Source organism: Trichoplax adhaerens, genomic scaffold, assembly GCF_000150275.1.
Source record: "Trichoplax adhaerens TRIADscaffold_3 genomic scaffold, whole genome shotgun sequence".
In the NCBI taxonomy this organism is placed as follows: domain Eukaryota; kingdom Metazoa; phylum Placozoa; class Uniplacotomia; order Trichoplacea; family Trichoplacidae; genus Trichoplax; species Trichoplax adhaerens.
The window spans coordinates 9,261,338-9,276,753 of NW_002060945.1; the positions used below are offsets into that span (position 1 = coordinate 9,261,338).

General features: G+C 36.1%; 4 protein-coding genes across 4 annotated transcripts; 2 read left to right on the forward strand and 2 right to left on the reverse strand.

Moving 5' to 3' along the window:
- Nucleotides 1-207: 207 nt before the first annotated feature.
- TRIADDRAFT_63807 (expressed hypothetical protein) lies at nucleotides 208-2,750 on the reverse strand (the record flags this gene model as incomplete). The annotated part of the gene is made up of 4 exons (XM_002111240.1): nucleotides 2,574-2,750; nucleotides 681-909; nucleotides 410-533; nucleotides 208-255 (listed from the first exon to the last, which is right to left on the reverse strand). The coding sequence occupies exons 1-4, from the start codon at nucleotides 2,743-2,745 to the stop codon at nucleotides 208-210; spliced, it is 573 nt and encodes a 190-aa protein (XP_002111276.1). The 5' UTR covers nucleotides 2,746-2,750.
- A 2,215-nt stretch (nucleotides 2,751-4,965) lies between these two features.
- Nucleotides 4,966-9,896, forward strand: TRIADDRAFT_55060 (uncharacterized protein; the record flags this gene model as incomplete). Its single annotated transcript, XM_002110688.1, has 21 exons — nucleotides 4,966-5,038; nucleotides 5,378-5,478; nucleotides 6,066-6,106; nucleotides 6,424-6,484; nucleotides 6,700-6,821; nucleotides 6,935-7,004; nucleotides 7,092-7,130; nucleotides 7,211-7,246; nucleotides 7,319-7,363; nucleotides 7,443-7,530; nucleotides 7,612-7,735; nucleotides 7,866-7,893; nucleotides 7,978-8,028; nucleotides 8,125-8,274; nucleotides 8,405-8,461; nucleotides 8,558-8,686; nucleotides 8,848-8,959; nucleotides 9,026-9,131; nucleotides 9,262-9,394; nucleotides 9,476-9,650; nucleotides 9,739-9,896. 21 exons carry the CDS (start codon nucleotides 4,966-4,968, stop codon nucleotides 9,894-9,896), a joined length of 1,899 nt encoding a protein of 632 aa, XP_002110724.1.
- Nucleotides 9,897-11,000: 1,104 nt separating this feature from the next.
- Nucleotides 11,001-12,342, reverse strand: TRIADDRAFT_55061 (uncharacterized protein; the record flags this gene model as incomplete). The annotated part of the gene is made up of 2 exons (XM_002111241.1): nucleotides 11,001-11,293; nucleotides 11,934-12,342. 2 exons carry the CDS (start codon nucleotides 12,340-12,342, stop codon nucleotides 11,001-11,003), a joined length of 702 nt encoding a protein of 233 aa, XP_002111277.1.
- Nucleotides 12,343-13,504: 1,162 nt separating this feature from the next.
- Nucleotides 13,505-14,347, forward strand: TRIADDRAFT_55062 (uncharacterized protein; the record flags this gene model as incomplete). The annotated part of the gene is made up of 1 exon (XM_002110689.1): nucleotides 13,505-14,347. The coding sequence occupies one exon, from the start codon at nucleotides 13,505-13,507 to the stop codon at nucleotides 14,345-14,347; it is 843 nt and encodes a 280-aa protein (XP_002110725.1).
- Nucleotides 14,348-15,416: the final 1,069 nt, after the last annotated feature.

Below are 15,416 nucleotides of genomic sequence, written 5' to 3' on the forward strand. Positions count from 1 at the left end.
TAGAGCAGTTGAAAAACATTTTATTTTATACATGGTTGTCATTCAATCCCTGTAAATAGCATCAAGGAAGTGATTAAATGGCAAACAATTGTCAACTTGAATTCGGTTTGCATGGCGTAATATATAGTACAGGCACTGTCACTTCCTTAAAACAAGCTACACCGAAAGAATATTCGTAAAAAATTGAAAGACGAGATGTAGTCCTGACTAATCACCATCCTTATTAGCGGTTTGTCCAGAATAGAAATCGTTGAGCTATATTGCGATAGAAAGATATTGGTTGGTATATTGATGAAATTAGACCTATCAATTAGACCCATCTTTCTACAATAATTGTGCATGATTATAGAAATGTAAAATAAACTTATTATAAATTAACTTGTATAAAATAGGCGAGTGTAAAACTTACAACTTTTTGGATAATTTTAAGTCCTTGTTCATTTCCAGAGCAGTCATTGATACCGTAAGGCTCACGGATTTTCACAGACTCATCTATAGCGCAAAGTAGCTTACCTTTCCATTTTACATCAAATCTATCGGGTAACAAGACGTATACAGTAGTTACAAATAGTGCATCAAAAGTTCTATCTTGTCGCTCATGAATACGTAATGCAATGCAGCATATAGAATATCAGCTGCACCGAAAGAGTTTGACGATATTAGAGAGCCTCTATACTTACTTTTTCTTTATAGCTGCGTATACTAATGCTCCTGTTCTAGAGATACCTTCGCGATGAACTATTTTTCCTTCTTCAATAGCTTCTTGAAGCCGTTGATCGATGCCCTCAAGATTTAGTTCAGGTAAGCTTGGAGGGGATTTGTCGCAATCTTCGATGACATCTATCTCACGTAACTTTGTTAGGTTGACAATCATGACATCCCGCCATTCACGATTTTGTGATTGTTTGCATTATTAGTGTTAAGAAGAAATCTTACCATTGCGTAATCACAAGCGCGAATATTATTTTAAAATCAATAAAGTAGCATTGCTAAGTAAATGATAATGGACAAGATTGCTGCAATTAAAACGAAAACAATGTCGTCATTTCAAATAGGAGATGCACATCTTCTTCTTTCATAGTTGATGAAAGGTTTTATATCGCTCAAAGATGTTAATATGCGCACTCCCAGAATGGAATCAATCGCTAATATTTTACTTTAATTCAATATGCCGTCCATGTTGTAGTGATACTACGTACTGGTGGTTGCTAGTGCACTATCGCACTGAATGCGTATACATATTCTGTCAAGCCATTGGATTGAAGATTTCATCATCTTCGATTTAGTAAAGGTAAAGGCCTTGATTGTAGTAAGAGTCAGTCAAGTTTGAGGGCAAAGATGATTTCTGGTGTCTAGTAATACGTAGGATAAGTTGTCAGAATCCTTTTTTGTTTATTTCCTATACTGTATGATGGAGTAGATTTGGACGAAAATTATAACGCTAGATAGAATGTCAATGCGCACAAATGTGTCCTCGACAAATTATGTATGCTATCCAGGATTGTAAATGCTAACTACATGCTTTATTTATACATTGACTATACCTTGCAATTTGTTTTGTCGAGTACAATCCCAATCTTTCATTATACGAGTAAGTAATCAATGTGGATTTGGGAGGTCTACTATTTCTTTTCAGTGTACTATCCTATCTCCATAAGAGATGAAATCATAATGCATTTCCACTTTTACAGTATACCGTACTAGAGGGAAAACTTGACGAACAAGATGTCAACAACGTGTGTATCTATCAAATTCATTCACTAGCTATTTATAGTGATGCGAATGCAAGTATTCAAGAAGAGTAGTAACAGTTTCGTAGAATAGAGGCAATTCCTTTTAACAGTCCACTTCGAGAGTAGAACAAAAATCTATCGGACGGTATTGTAGGTGTCTACCCTTATGAGCTAAATAAACTGCCAACTTGTGATCAAATGAGCACTGTCTACAGTAATACTGCTTATGCTCGAGTGTCGGCTGTAGACTGTCGTTCATTTGAGTGCAGGCGGTAGGCACCTTGAGGGGATATCACGTAGAACGAATCGACGGCTATTCCATGACAAAATGACTATCGTAAAATCATCCAACAAGAATGTTTGTGGCATAACACTAGTGCGTGCAATCGTCTTCTTGACGACACTATTCCTGCCTACTCATGTTAACATGAAATCGATGGTCCATTGATGAATCCTTGACGGTACAGTGTTGTCGACAACAATATATGCCGACCTCTTCTGAATGTCCTGTATACGATTGCAAGGATGACATTGAGGAAAATTGGTGATCGTCCATGACCACTGTAATCATGTCGACATCAATACGAATCACTGTATCCAATAGAATATCGACTGCTTTAACGAGCCTTACTATCTTACCGTGTGATCGTACCTTTCAATTAGTGTACTTTAGCGTAGAATCAAGCTACTACTGTAAACGAATTGGACGTTGTTGTATGCCTCTCTCTCTCTCGATCAAGAGTTTACAGCGGCGCTGATGTCTAGACATTGTCTCGTTATAGTCGTAAAACTAGCAACATTTCAGAATGAATTACAGTCCATCGATCAACATGAGGATACTTAAGACCAGCATTTTGGTCTTTTCTTCAAAGGCGTCCACATCTCCTTGTAATTCGCTGCCTAGGCATGTTACTAATCTGACTTTATCCCCAATTCTTAGAGGCGGTATTTTTCGCATATTGAGTCCTACGGCATCGCTAGTAGAGACATCTTTTCGTGTGGAAGACGCCATTTTTTTCCCCTTTCTACCACATTACGGACTACCTACTGAGTACTGCAAACTCGCTAGTACCAACACCTTGACTGTACCATACTGAGTGTCTAGCGGTACTGATGTCCAGTACAGTACAATCCGGTCGTGAAGAATAGTACTGTAGAAAGGGACTAGGATTCAAAGCGAGCCATTGGTCTACTGAGACAATACTCTCACTCTCATACATTGCTCATTGCAATTACTCCATGGCTACGACTGTATGAAACAATGTACAGTCCACGTGTACTCGCTGGACTGTACACTGTACAGTCATGACTCGTACTGGAGTACTGTGATACAGGTAGAAGAAATCTCTATGAATCGACAACTGCCCACTCAGCCCACTTGTCATGGTCGACATGTAGTCCATCCATCCATGATGTCTGAAGAGGATGGACTGCGGTACGGCCATCGAGTATAAAGAAAAAAACTTCACGTTATGGGCTACAGCCCTGACGCAAGAGACGGGACATTTGGACAGACAGGAAACGATCTTCAGATTGGAGCTCATTGGATATCCATGGCGGACAGTATAGTATGGACAGTATATTAGTCTCTATTTTCTTTTACTTTACGGTTCTGCGCTGTGTAGTATACTGTCAGAGACGGGATAGGAAACGCTTGTTCACTATACTTAGCTGCTATTAGCTTACTAAGTTGGTTTGAACCAGTATGTGTAGATACGTTTTCATCGCTTTCGTCATCCTGTACCGTAGAGGAAGAAAACAACATGGCGTGCTGACTACAGAATGCATTACACTGGTAGTATAGATCATAAAGGGATTGAACCGCACCGAACCGAACTCAGGTTCAACTGGTACTCAGCATCAGTACGGTAGTGCACAGTGCACAGTGTACAGTACTGCACTGTAAACCGTCGTCAAAGTACTGTAGTCAAATGGTATTCAGCATCGGTAGAGGTGTCGCCTGGATACTGGTACTGGTAATCAATAGATCATAAGGGTTTTGAACCGTACCGAACCGCACTCCGGTCCAACTGGTACTCAGCATCAGGGCACAGTGCACAGTGTACAGTACTGCACTGTAAAACCGTCGTCAAAGTACTGTAGTCAAATAGTGTACAGTAGTACAGTACAGTACTGTACAGTACTCTCAGTCCGAGACCCTTATACCTGTACTGTACACTGTGTACACTGTGTACAGTACTGTACTCAGTATCGGTACAGGTGTCGCCTGGATACTGGTACTGGTAATCAATAGATCATAAAGGTTTGAACCGTACCAAACCGAACTCAGGTCCAACTAGTACTCAGCATCAGTGCACAGTGCACAGTGTACAGTACTGCACTATAAACCGTCGTCAAAGTACTGTACAGTACAGTACTGTAGTCAAATAGTGTAGTACTCAGTCGAGACCCTTGTACTGTACTCAGTATCGGTACTCAGTAGAAACCCTTATACTGTACGTGTACACAGGGTACAGGTGTCGCCTGGATATGCTGTACTGTATACAGGGTGTCTCATAAGTATTTCCCACTGTTTGAAATCATATGAAATTATAGTTTCAAGCCCTTATTAGACAAATTTGGTATCATTTGATTGGAAATAAGATGCTTTATGCGAATATGTAATTTAAATGCACATAAAATGTGTTCAAGTTACTAATACTGTAGTTCTGTACTGCATTAAAGGACGACATTACACAGTGCACAGTGTACGGTATTGCACCCCAAAATCGCAGTCAAAGTACTGTAGTCAGAGGAGGGGATGAATCACGTGCTATCTCATCGCCAACCAATCAAATCGCTCCGATCATTTTTTCGAATTTGCAACACCTCAACAGTACAACAGTAGCCTAGTGTCAAATCAATCAGCCAAAGGCAAAACTTGCTCATCTCCAGTTGAAAAGAATCATCCCAGTCGTCCAATCTCCCCTATTGATTGCTATCCTGTCGGTTGAAAGCAAGAAGAAAAGGTAAGAGACAAGTAGAGATTGAGCAAGAGTAAGGCAAATTGTTTTTTGAAAATAAGGGATAGAAATAGGAAGAAAAGTTTACATCCATTTTCAGCCATTTGGTGATACATGCAAATCTATTTCGACGCAGTTGTCATCTTTAGATTGTCTCCATCCAACTTGACAAATTCTATTCTTCACTTAACAACATACAATAGATGAAATTGTTTTCTTGACGCACTTTTTTTAAATTGGATACGCAGAACGATCAACAGTGAGAAAAGATGTCATCGCTGCTCTCCAAGTTTGATGAAATTACTCGAATATCGGCCATCCTAGCCGAAGGCAACGAAGAAGGTAAGAGGATCGACATTATCATCAACATCGATACCAACTTAGCCAACCATGATGGGATATCATCATGCCAATTTGTGACTCAATCAATTGGTTCTACACATCAATCCAATGTTATTATTCTTGCTAGTTTACGCGTAATTATGACAATTTATTGAAATTATCAAAATACAAAAATGGAAGTGGATAATAGCTTGATACACTGTTATAACAAGCATCAGACTCCAATAGCAATCAGTTGATATTATCCTTGCCACCATCCATCCATCTATATGGGGGATCCCATGAAAATATTCAACTTCAATTCCATCCTAACCAATGAATATCATTATTCTTGGATAGATTTCTATAATTTTGCTAAAAATCAAGAAGAATGTCGCGTACGATGGTTAAAAGCCGAAGGAGAAGTTGAAAATTTACAACAAGCCTATAAAATGGTCAAGGTAAATACTGACTAATCTTGATAGTAGTTCACAACGATATTAATAAACTATCCAACGTGCTAGACAAATACTATAACGATGGCAAAGACTTTATAACTAAAAAAGAAAAAAATACTGTAGCTTATCAGTACATCACTACTGTATTTTCCAGCATCAATCAAAAATTATATCGATATCGACTTTCTCCAATAATGCATTTTACCTCATGAGATAGTAAAATAGTTTTAATCGTAAAATAGATAGAGCCTACTCCAGATTTGATGGATAATGGTGTCATACAAAGACACAATAGTAATGGATAATATCTTCAGTACTATGATACTCTTATTAACGAGTAGAAACATTTTAATCATAATGATCTACGAAAATTCAAACATTACTTTACAAATGTACTATACTCTACATTAGAATTAGATGAATTTCCAATGTAAGTACTGTCTAGCATAGTTCAATCTTAAAAATTGTATAATTATTTTCATTTTATCCTACACTTGCCGTATACTTACAATCTTCATGCCTAATATCAACGATTCTACTTTTATTCATTCTTATATCTCCAATCATTTCCTTGCGACTGAAACTAATAGTCTGACCGAGAGACTTACGATATAAAGCTCAAGCACATCAGGTATACACACCTATATCCAAAATTAAACCTCCATAGACTACAATTTCTAAGCAATGACTCAATAAAATGCGCTGTTAGCGTCTACTTTTTAATGCTGTAAACCCAACCATAGTAATAACCATTGCATATCTTGAACCTGAATTACTTTGAATATATCAGTATTAAATAGTACGATAGACGACTCTAACAATCAATTTCATTATGCTGCCAATTTGCCTCAACTCATAACACTTTTTCATTTGTGCTATTTTTCTACTTTGAATAAAATACAATAGTAAAATGATATAAATTTGAATCAATTTTAACTCCATTTCTAGAAATCAGCTACAAATTGAAATGGATAGAAGAAAAGAAGCAGAGGAAGAAATTAGAAATTGGGTAAGAACCTACGCTTTGAAATTGCACCATGCAGTAGGGCGATTTTCTTCCATCGACACATAGGAACATGAATTACGACATAATTCATTTGAATAACTAACGTTGATCAGTGAAAAAGATGTCCAACCATTTGCTTCGTGACTTCATTGACATAGAACAATCATAAGACATATCACTAGTTAGAAAAATTTTCACACTGATGTTTACACGAACAGGAGATGCAGATGACCCTTATAAGAGAAATATTATGCGATCCTAAATGTACTGGCTTATTATCAGAAGAAGATCGTAGAAAAATACAAAGTCTAGGATCATCTCAACAACGTCCCAGTCCAAGGTTCTATTAAACTTAGCTTTTAAAATAGTCATAACATATGCTACAATAGAAGGAGTATTAGTCAACTGCGTATTATGACTAATTTTGGACGCTTATTCTTCTAAAAAATATAGACAAAGTGTCTCTTTCACCTCAGTCCTATCCCCTTCTGACATTAGCTTCGATAATACTATCGACGATTTGGTAACCTTTGTCTTAATATCAAATGATGATAGTTCTATTTAGCCAATACTATTATACTAAATAACGCAAACCTTCAAACTGGTTTAGGAGGCATATTCACGAAGAAGTAACAAATTCAATAAAAGAGTAAGTAAAGATTTTTATCAATCTTCCAGTACAAAATTGAAATCGCTCAATCTAATCTAAATTTATTCCTCTATTTACAGAAAGCCCCATCTGCACCACCAGAGCCGTTAGTAGAGGTAGTCATACAATTCTTTACCTTATTCATTCTCTAGAACAACAGTGATATTGCTGATTTTGCTTAAATCTAGGAACCTCCACTTAAGAAATCTTGTAGTCCAGTCCATGAAATTCAAGTAATACAACCTCTTACTTTCAATGCGTCTACATTAGTATATTGATAAAAATTTAAAATTTTTTGGACCTACTTATCAGAGTGAATCCACAAGTGCTGAATCCGATGCATTTCCTAAAGTTTCCCCCAAACCAATGCCTCGTAATCTTTCGCGACCGCCCTCTCACTGTACGTAGTAATTTCGAGCTCTACAGTCTGTACAGAATTAAACTGTTCTTATACTGATGTTTCCAACTATGCATATTGTAGCCCAAGCTCGTCCACCGGTAGATTCCTTTTTTGGGACATCTATACCAGGAGACTCTCCTGATGTTAAGCGGAGACTAGAACGTAATCCAACTAATGGATCGGTTACTTCAATTCAAAGCTTGGGGTATGTCTTTACGAATGTTTTTATTATAACAACTATCATGCCTACGCATCAAAGTACGTCATCACAAGTTGTAGTGCTATTGCATCTAAACGTGTATTTCACCAGTAATTGTTATCTTTTCCATTTCTAGAACTCCAACTTCGTCGAGACTAAATAGGGTATAATCAGTCGACGATATATGCATATTGATTTTGCGTATAAATCTGATATTGAGAGTTATGTCGCTACTGTATTACTTTTAGATCCATACATTCTGTAGTAAAACAATTTACAAGCCTGAAAACTGCACAGTGGTAAGTTTATGTTTATGCTGAGATGAAATGCTAAAGTAACTTCTGCTTCCCAATAAGCAAAGTGCTATTTACTAACATCTAATGTTACATAATTAGTGCTCTAAAAGGATAAAATTTGGAAAAGTTGTCTTTAAATGTAAAGACTGCAAAGCAATAGCCCATCCCGATTGTAAAGATAGTGTCCCACTGCCTTGCGTTCCAGTTGCAAACACGCCACAAAGATCAAATAGTAAAAAAGTAAAAATGGTAATAACTCAACTTTAGCCGCCCTTTTATGGCTGATATAGTCTAAAATAAAATTGAATCCCTATTATTTAGCTGTTAACAAGTTCCATATGTAACTCTCGATCTATCATTATTTTCGCCTGATCACTAGGAGGGTTTAATTGCAGATTTTACTCCGAGTAGCGCTCCTATGATTCCTGCCATAGTGGTTGGTTATAACCCATACTACATATCTTACCTATAGGCTTTAATACCAATACAATTGATCTATTCATATTATTATTATATGCTACCGACATTGTAGATTCATTGTATACAAGAAGTTGAACGACGTGGCCTGACCGAAGTGGGCATTTATCGAGTTCCAGGTGTTGAAAAAGCGGTCAAAGAGTTGAAGGAGAAATTTCTTCGAGGAAGAGGAGCTCCTTGCTTGGTTAGTCAAAGCATACAAGAGTAAAAGTTGTTTATTGTATATAACTATACCCTATAAAGTATACGATCAAGTTACACTTCATTCTTTTTAGGCTATCCTGATAAACATTCATCTAACAAATAATAATAACATTATTATTTTCTCAACTTTGATAAAATTAGACAAATATCCAGGACATCCATATCGTTTGTTGCGTCTTAAAAGACTTTCTCAGAAACTTGAAGGAACCTATAATTACGTTTAAACTTCATCCGGAATTTATAAAAGCTGCTGGTAAGGTCTCAACAATACTTATTCTTTTGTTGCAATAGTTAACATACGTTTTCTTATTTTCTCTAGAAATGAGCGATCCTGATCAGAATGTCCGTGCAACGTATGCAACAATTAAAAAACTTCCTCAGCCAAACCGCGACACTCTCGCTTTAGTAATGTTACACTTACAAAGGTATTAAAATAGTATAATTTATGGTCACTATGAAATCGATTCATATCTAAGTTTTATCATGACAAAATTTTGTAAATGTCAAGCGATAACTTATGGTAAATTATATAAATATGTAATATTTATGACATAGAGTTGCAGCTACACCTGAATGTAAAATGGGTACTAATAATCTAGCGCGAGTATTTGGCCCAACATTAATTGGCCACGGATCTTCTAATCCAGATCCGGTTGATATGCTTCAGGATACAAGAAATCAACCGAAGGTAACGTTTTATAATTAGATGCAAGCAATCTTACTCCCTTTTGGTACTTTATTGTAATTAGTATAACTTTTTTTTCTGTAGGTAATTGAAAGCTTGATGTCTTTGCCAAGTGAGTTTTGGAATCAGTATGTTGATATCGACGGAACTGAAAATGGCACAAGTAACACCAATACTGAACGGAATAAGACACCTCTTTCTGAGGCCAATGCACCAAAATCGAGGAGCACTACGCCAAGGACCCCACAATCCAAAGAAGGTACCATTAGAATAATTGTCTACATGGCTACAATATAATACTCGCTTGATTTCAATCACATTAACTTTATTCTATCCTATTTTAACAGCACCAGCCAGTATTTTAGGACCTGCTCATTTTACTCCCGGTCGCTCTACTGGCACTAAGAGCAAGGAAAATGTGAAGACAACACCACGCTTCGGTAGTAAAAGTAAAAGAGCCAACAAACGACCTGATGCTTTTTTCGCTTCTCCTTTCTTAAAGTGATGAGATTACTACACAAAATGACTGTTTATAGTATAATATAGATGTCCATGAAAAGATATTTTAGGTTGATATTAAATCAACATTTTGTTAGAAAGTAGAAATTATTTATATCCAGTATAAATATAAAAATTCATATTTATTATTAAGATTAATTAGAACTCTCATATTACGCTAAGAAATTTTTTGTATAGTTTCTTATATTTACCGAAACCAGCTACTATAGTACATTAACAAGCGGTTTCAACTATAGTAGATGGTTGTATTAATCCCTAGTTTTAATATCAATGCTAACTGGGATTATCCTCGTACAAATAAAATAAATAACTCTGTAATGTGCACTACCTTAATATACGTTCTCATATATTTACTTTTATTAAAGTAGGCTAAACCCGTGAGAATATCCGCTATCGTGTAGGTTTTCTCTCACGGTCCAATAGTAATTAGTAAATCTATTGGTCTTGGTGTTATGATTACTTAGTTATTACGTCACCAAAAATAATAATGCATTAACTCTAAATTTATGTCATGTAAATATATCACTAAATTGTACTGTAAAGGTTTTCGTTTAGCCTACAGTCAATAAAAATCTTTATTAATTGATTTACAATCAAAATGGGGAAATAATTTATTATTACTATTAGATTGACAATTATTCCAGATTTTATATATTGCGTATGCTAGCACCAGCTCTACGATCAATGCTAAATCATTCACCGCATTAATGCTTGCTTAGCATAATCACATAACATCATACCTTGTTTGCCGCAGTCACAAGACTATAACCTTTCTTGTAGTACAAATTTGTATTTCTGAAATAATTCGAATTTAGGAACATACAGTAACAGTTATTGTCTCGTAATTTTTGGTGATAAAATTCTTTGTATTTAAAAATCTACAAGTACGCTAGAGGAAGTAGCTGTTTGATATTGCGCGTATTCGAATGATTTTATTGCATTATCGCTTGATATGATCTTTATACAAAGCATCTACGAGTTAACCAAGTAAAACCGCATATTTTCTATTTCTACAAAATTTTTAATCCTGGTAGATCCATTTACTGAGTTAATTACAAGGCCATAAACACATTCCCCATTCATACATTCTCTACAAAGTGGTTGTTACTTCGCCCGATCGGATGGCATCGTAATATTTATCAATGGCCTTTTGCATTTCAGATTTCTGTAATGCTTTCAGGAAGACATCTAATGTACCTGATTTTCCCTTACTGCAAGACCAGGTCAAAAAAAGTTTATAATACTGATTATAACTGCCACGCTCATCGTGACTAATATCGTCAGTATCTTGCTCCTTTAGCTTAAGTTTATTTGCCACTTTCTTAAAATCGTTTCTCTGAAGCCGAGAAGCGAAAAAATCGAATGTTTGACGTAGGTTATCTCCTGGAAAAAAAATATGATATAAGTTTATGTAAACGGTAATTTAACGATTTATATAAGCATATGCAGTATTAACTGGATAATTAAGTATATTACCATTGCGAACAATTAGAAAAATCAAGAGTGTAATTATATTTATCTTTGGATTGATACGCTTATTACTGTACAAGCAGAAATTACTCAGGTATAGCTTAAGCGCTCACGTAGTTTGCTAGTTAATTGAGAATGAGTGTATAAATATAGCCATGTCCTCTACTGTACTGTACAATCTTTTGGATGAAATAGTAAAAGCATAAAATGGAGTACCTTGCATGCTAGGGTAATACAGTATAGTATAAATTTCTGAACCTTGTATTGACAGAGCTTTCCTATAATCATATCTATTAGTCAAATGTTTCACTCGTGATATTTTACGTACTTGTATACCAAATATAACACATGTATCTCAGCACATAATGCATGCTATGTATATTATAATTCTGCATATACATGAATGTATAGTAACTGCTTCCATAAATTAATCCTAAATCGCCTGCCTACTATCCATAACTGCATACTGCAATAGGTAACTATATATGTTTTTTTTAATATAGAAATATATACGTATATCAATGGGATGAATTAAATTATACTGCATTTTTACCCCATCTAGCGAGATCTTGCTCAGATAAGGCATTATTACTTAAATCTGTATCCTTGTTTTCATCTGGTCTGGCTGTATTTTTATCGACATTGATATCTTTCTTTATCTCTTCCCCAATATGTCGACAATTACATGAAGGTTGAGTAATGATTTTTAAAAAGACGTGGAATTGATTAACCGTTTTACTGAAAAGTAAATTTAACAGTTTGAAATTGGCATCAGAATCGATCTGCAATTGCGACAAATTATTAGTAATATTTCGCAATTCCTCCAGAGATAAAACACCTTCGTTGAATAATTCCGAAGCAACTTGCTTAGTTTGTAAATTATCTTTTAGTGATGTGAAATTTTTCCTTAAAGCCTCAAATTCCTTTTGATCATCTTTTAAAGGAGATTCACCATCGGCCATGATGATTGCTAACGTGGCATGCGAATAGAAAGTTCTAGAGCAAGAGTGCTACTACGCGTCTAAACGCTATGACTTTGTATAGCTAGGACACTGCCTGGTCGATCTCCGACCACCCAACACGTTGCCATGCAACGTTAGAGCTTGCTTGTGAACAGTAGTGCGTTTAAGGCGTACGATTCTAGTCTGCCGGCACAGTAAAATGGCCAGCAATCATAGTCAGCCATAGAATTATCGAATCTGTCTTTTCTTTTTATTTTAGTAGTTCTTGCTTTTAGTAGTCCCTGGTCACTAATACTCATATTTAGAGATTTTTACAAGAAAATGATACAGTACGATGCAACTGTATAGCACAGTGAGGCAGCTGGATTGCGGTTACTTTCGGTACTGTGCAAAGATATTGGCTCCAGCCCTCTAAGCGCAATATCGTTTTTAAGAACGATTTGTATATATATACAACAGGTAAAATGAGGTCTGTTTCCATCCCTAGTGCAGCCTACTGACTGGCTAGCAAAAAAGAAGCAGGGTCGACAAATAGAATCCTGTCTCGCACTCTCGTTGCACTGCAGGGGTGCAGGTCTACCACCACCTTACTAGTGCATTGCACGAGCAATAGGCAATTCTGAAGATCGATCCATCTTCCCTGTCTGTGTACACCCCATTTGCAATCAAAAATATAAAAAAAAAAAAACCTTCCTATCTTCCATCCCTTCCGATATTTTCTGTAGCAAACATCAATATCCATTCTGTTCAGTTCGAGCTGTACTACAATTATTTTCGATAGCCTTAAGAGATTGCTAGTCCCCCAAAAGAGGTGTGGCTTTTAGCGAGTCGTCAAGATTGAAACTATGCGCAGTCTCATAGCCCCTTTTCCTAATTCGAAAATCGACAAGTTGTCGCCCCCCTTTAACATCTTCTCCCACCTTTGCAAGCCTACCATCCCTGTTTTTCTTCACCAATTTGGCTGCTTCAACTTGTTTTACTCAAGCCGACAAGTAAGCTGTAGGTAAGTGTAGAAAAATGCTGCTTGTAATGGTTATTGATTGTGTAGAGAGTACTTGAAAGTTGATCAGTAAAGAGTAAGTACGCTTGTATCTTACGTCTTGTGATTAATTGCAGGCAGCTTTGAATTAATTGATCACACGGAGAATTGCAACTATCTGAAATGGCTGAAGAAAGACAATCTACCGAGTCGAAAGCACTACAATGGAACGCCAATGATGAAACGTTAACTGCATTCTTAGATCGATTGCAAGTAGAATTAGATGATCGAGAAATTATCGATAATCAACAGTGTGTCTCCTGTTTAATTCGAGCACTTCCACCTCTGATACGAAATGGACTGAAAGCCATGTCCAATGATCAAGACGTAACACAGCAAGATTACCAACAAGTTGTTGAAGAAATCAAGCAGCAATGCCTACCTCAAGCGCAACCCTCTAAAACGGTGTGGTGGCATCGAGCACAACTCTATCAACGAAAGCAAAGATCCAAAGAATCGATTGAACAATATAAAAATGTGCTATTAACGCTTGCCAAACACTGCCAGCTCCATTATCATCAAGATATGATGTTGACCATGGTATTTATAGCTGGCTTAAGAGAAAGATCCATTCGACGTCGTCTTCTCGATTACCAACAAGAACTCAACTTTATCAAAGTAGTCGATTATGCTTTAGAAATTAAAGCAGAAAAATCAGCCGTGGAGACTACACAAGATAATACGCGTATCAATCATGACAGTGATCATCATGATGACCATGCTGAAGTCGATGATAACAGTAAAAATCCAAGAAGAAATCGAAGGAGAGAAAAAAGACCACAGCAAGCGCGAAATACCTATCATGAATCCAAAAAGTCTTGCTATCGTTGTGGAAGTTTCGCTCATCTAGCTGCAAGTTGTACCTATAGAAGACTATATTGCGACTGGTGTGGAAAGAAAGGCCATATAGTTCGTGAATGTTATGAAAAAATGGACTATGATGACGATTATAACTATTATGATTAAAAATAATAATAGGAACCGATCGATAGTCACTCCAATAGAGTTATCCTAGTAATGATAAACATATTAACCAACATGACTTAGCCTCGGTTATAACAGTATTTAGGAAACGGATATATCTGCTTCTATTTATTGTAACCCATTAATATGCAACTTATCCTATCTTTACTATTTTCAATTAATCAATCGCAAATTGCACTACATCGTTATAGATATAGTCCATTTGTAATTGAAAAATTATGTTGAAATTGTTCTCTTATTGATGTTATTCGTATCATGGCTTTCCAGTCGCGAGCCATAGGTATTTCTACCTTATTTATTCTCAACATCCAATTTGTTACTGTCAGGCCTTTATTATCAAAATCAACTAGTATAGAAGCTAATTCTTATGTTAGTTGTGTTGTACCATGTTGATGACAAAGAATATGTCTACCACTTCATGTGCAATGTACTGTATATTTTGTATAATCTTCGTGGATTAAATGATATTTAAGTAATAAAAACTTGTATGTCAACTCTTCGTCTATAACACAGTTATAATCCTTATGTTGTCTCTTATTTCATGTTTAAGCAATGTGGCTGTTGACTATCTTTTCCATGTCCACTACATGAAAATCCTGTCCTTTTCGATAACGCTACCTTGTTAGTTAATCCTTCCCTTTATCATCGATAGCAGATAAATTTACCTTACCAATGACTACACGATATTTTGTAAGTATCTCATCGAAAAACATCCAGGTACCTTGAATAACAAATTTTTATTTGATCAGTAGCTACTTTTGCATGTCGAAGTAAAGAGTTGCTATAGTATACTTTAGCATTGAACTACTGGCTATCAAGCAATGTAGCTATTAACTACTTTCTCCTTTGCCTACTGCGTTGAATCCTTTTCTTTCCATGCTTCTATTCTTTATTGGATAATCCTATTCTCCTTACGATCTATAAATACGTATATCAGACAACTACCTCCTGAGAATTAAATAGGATGTCTACAAATGATGTGGACGGTATTTTGCAAGCATCTCATCGATATACATCTTGATACTTTTACGATAGCAAACTTTATATTTAT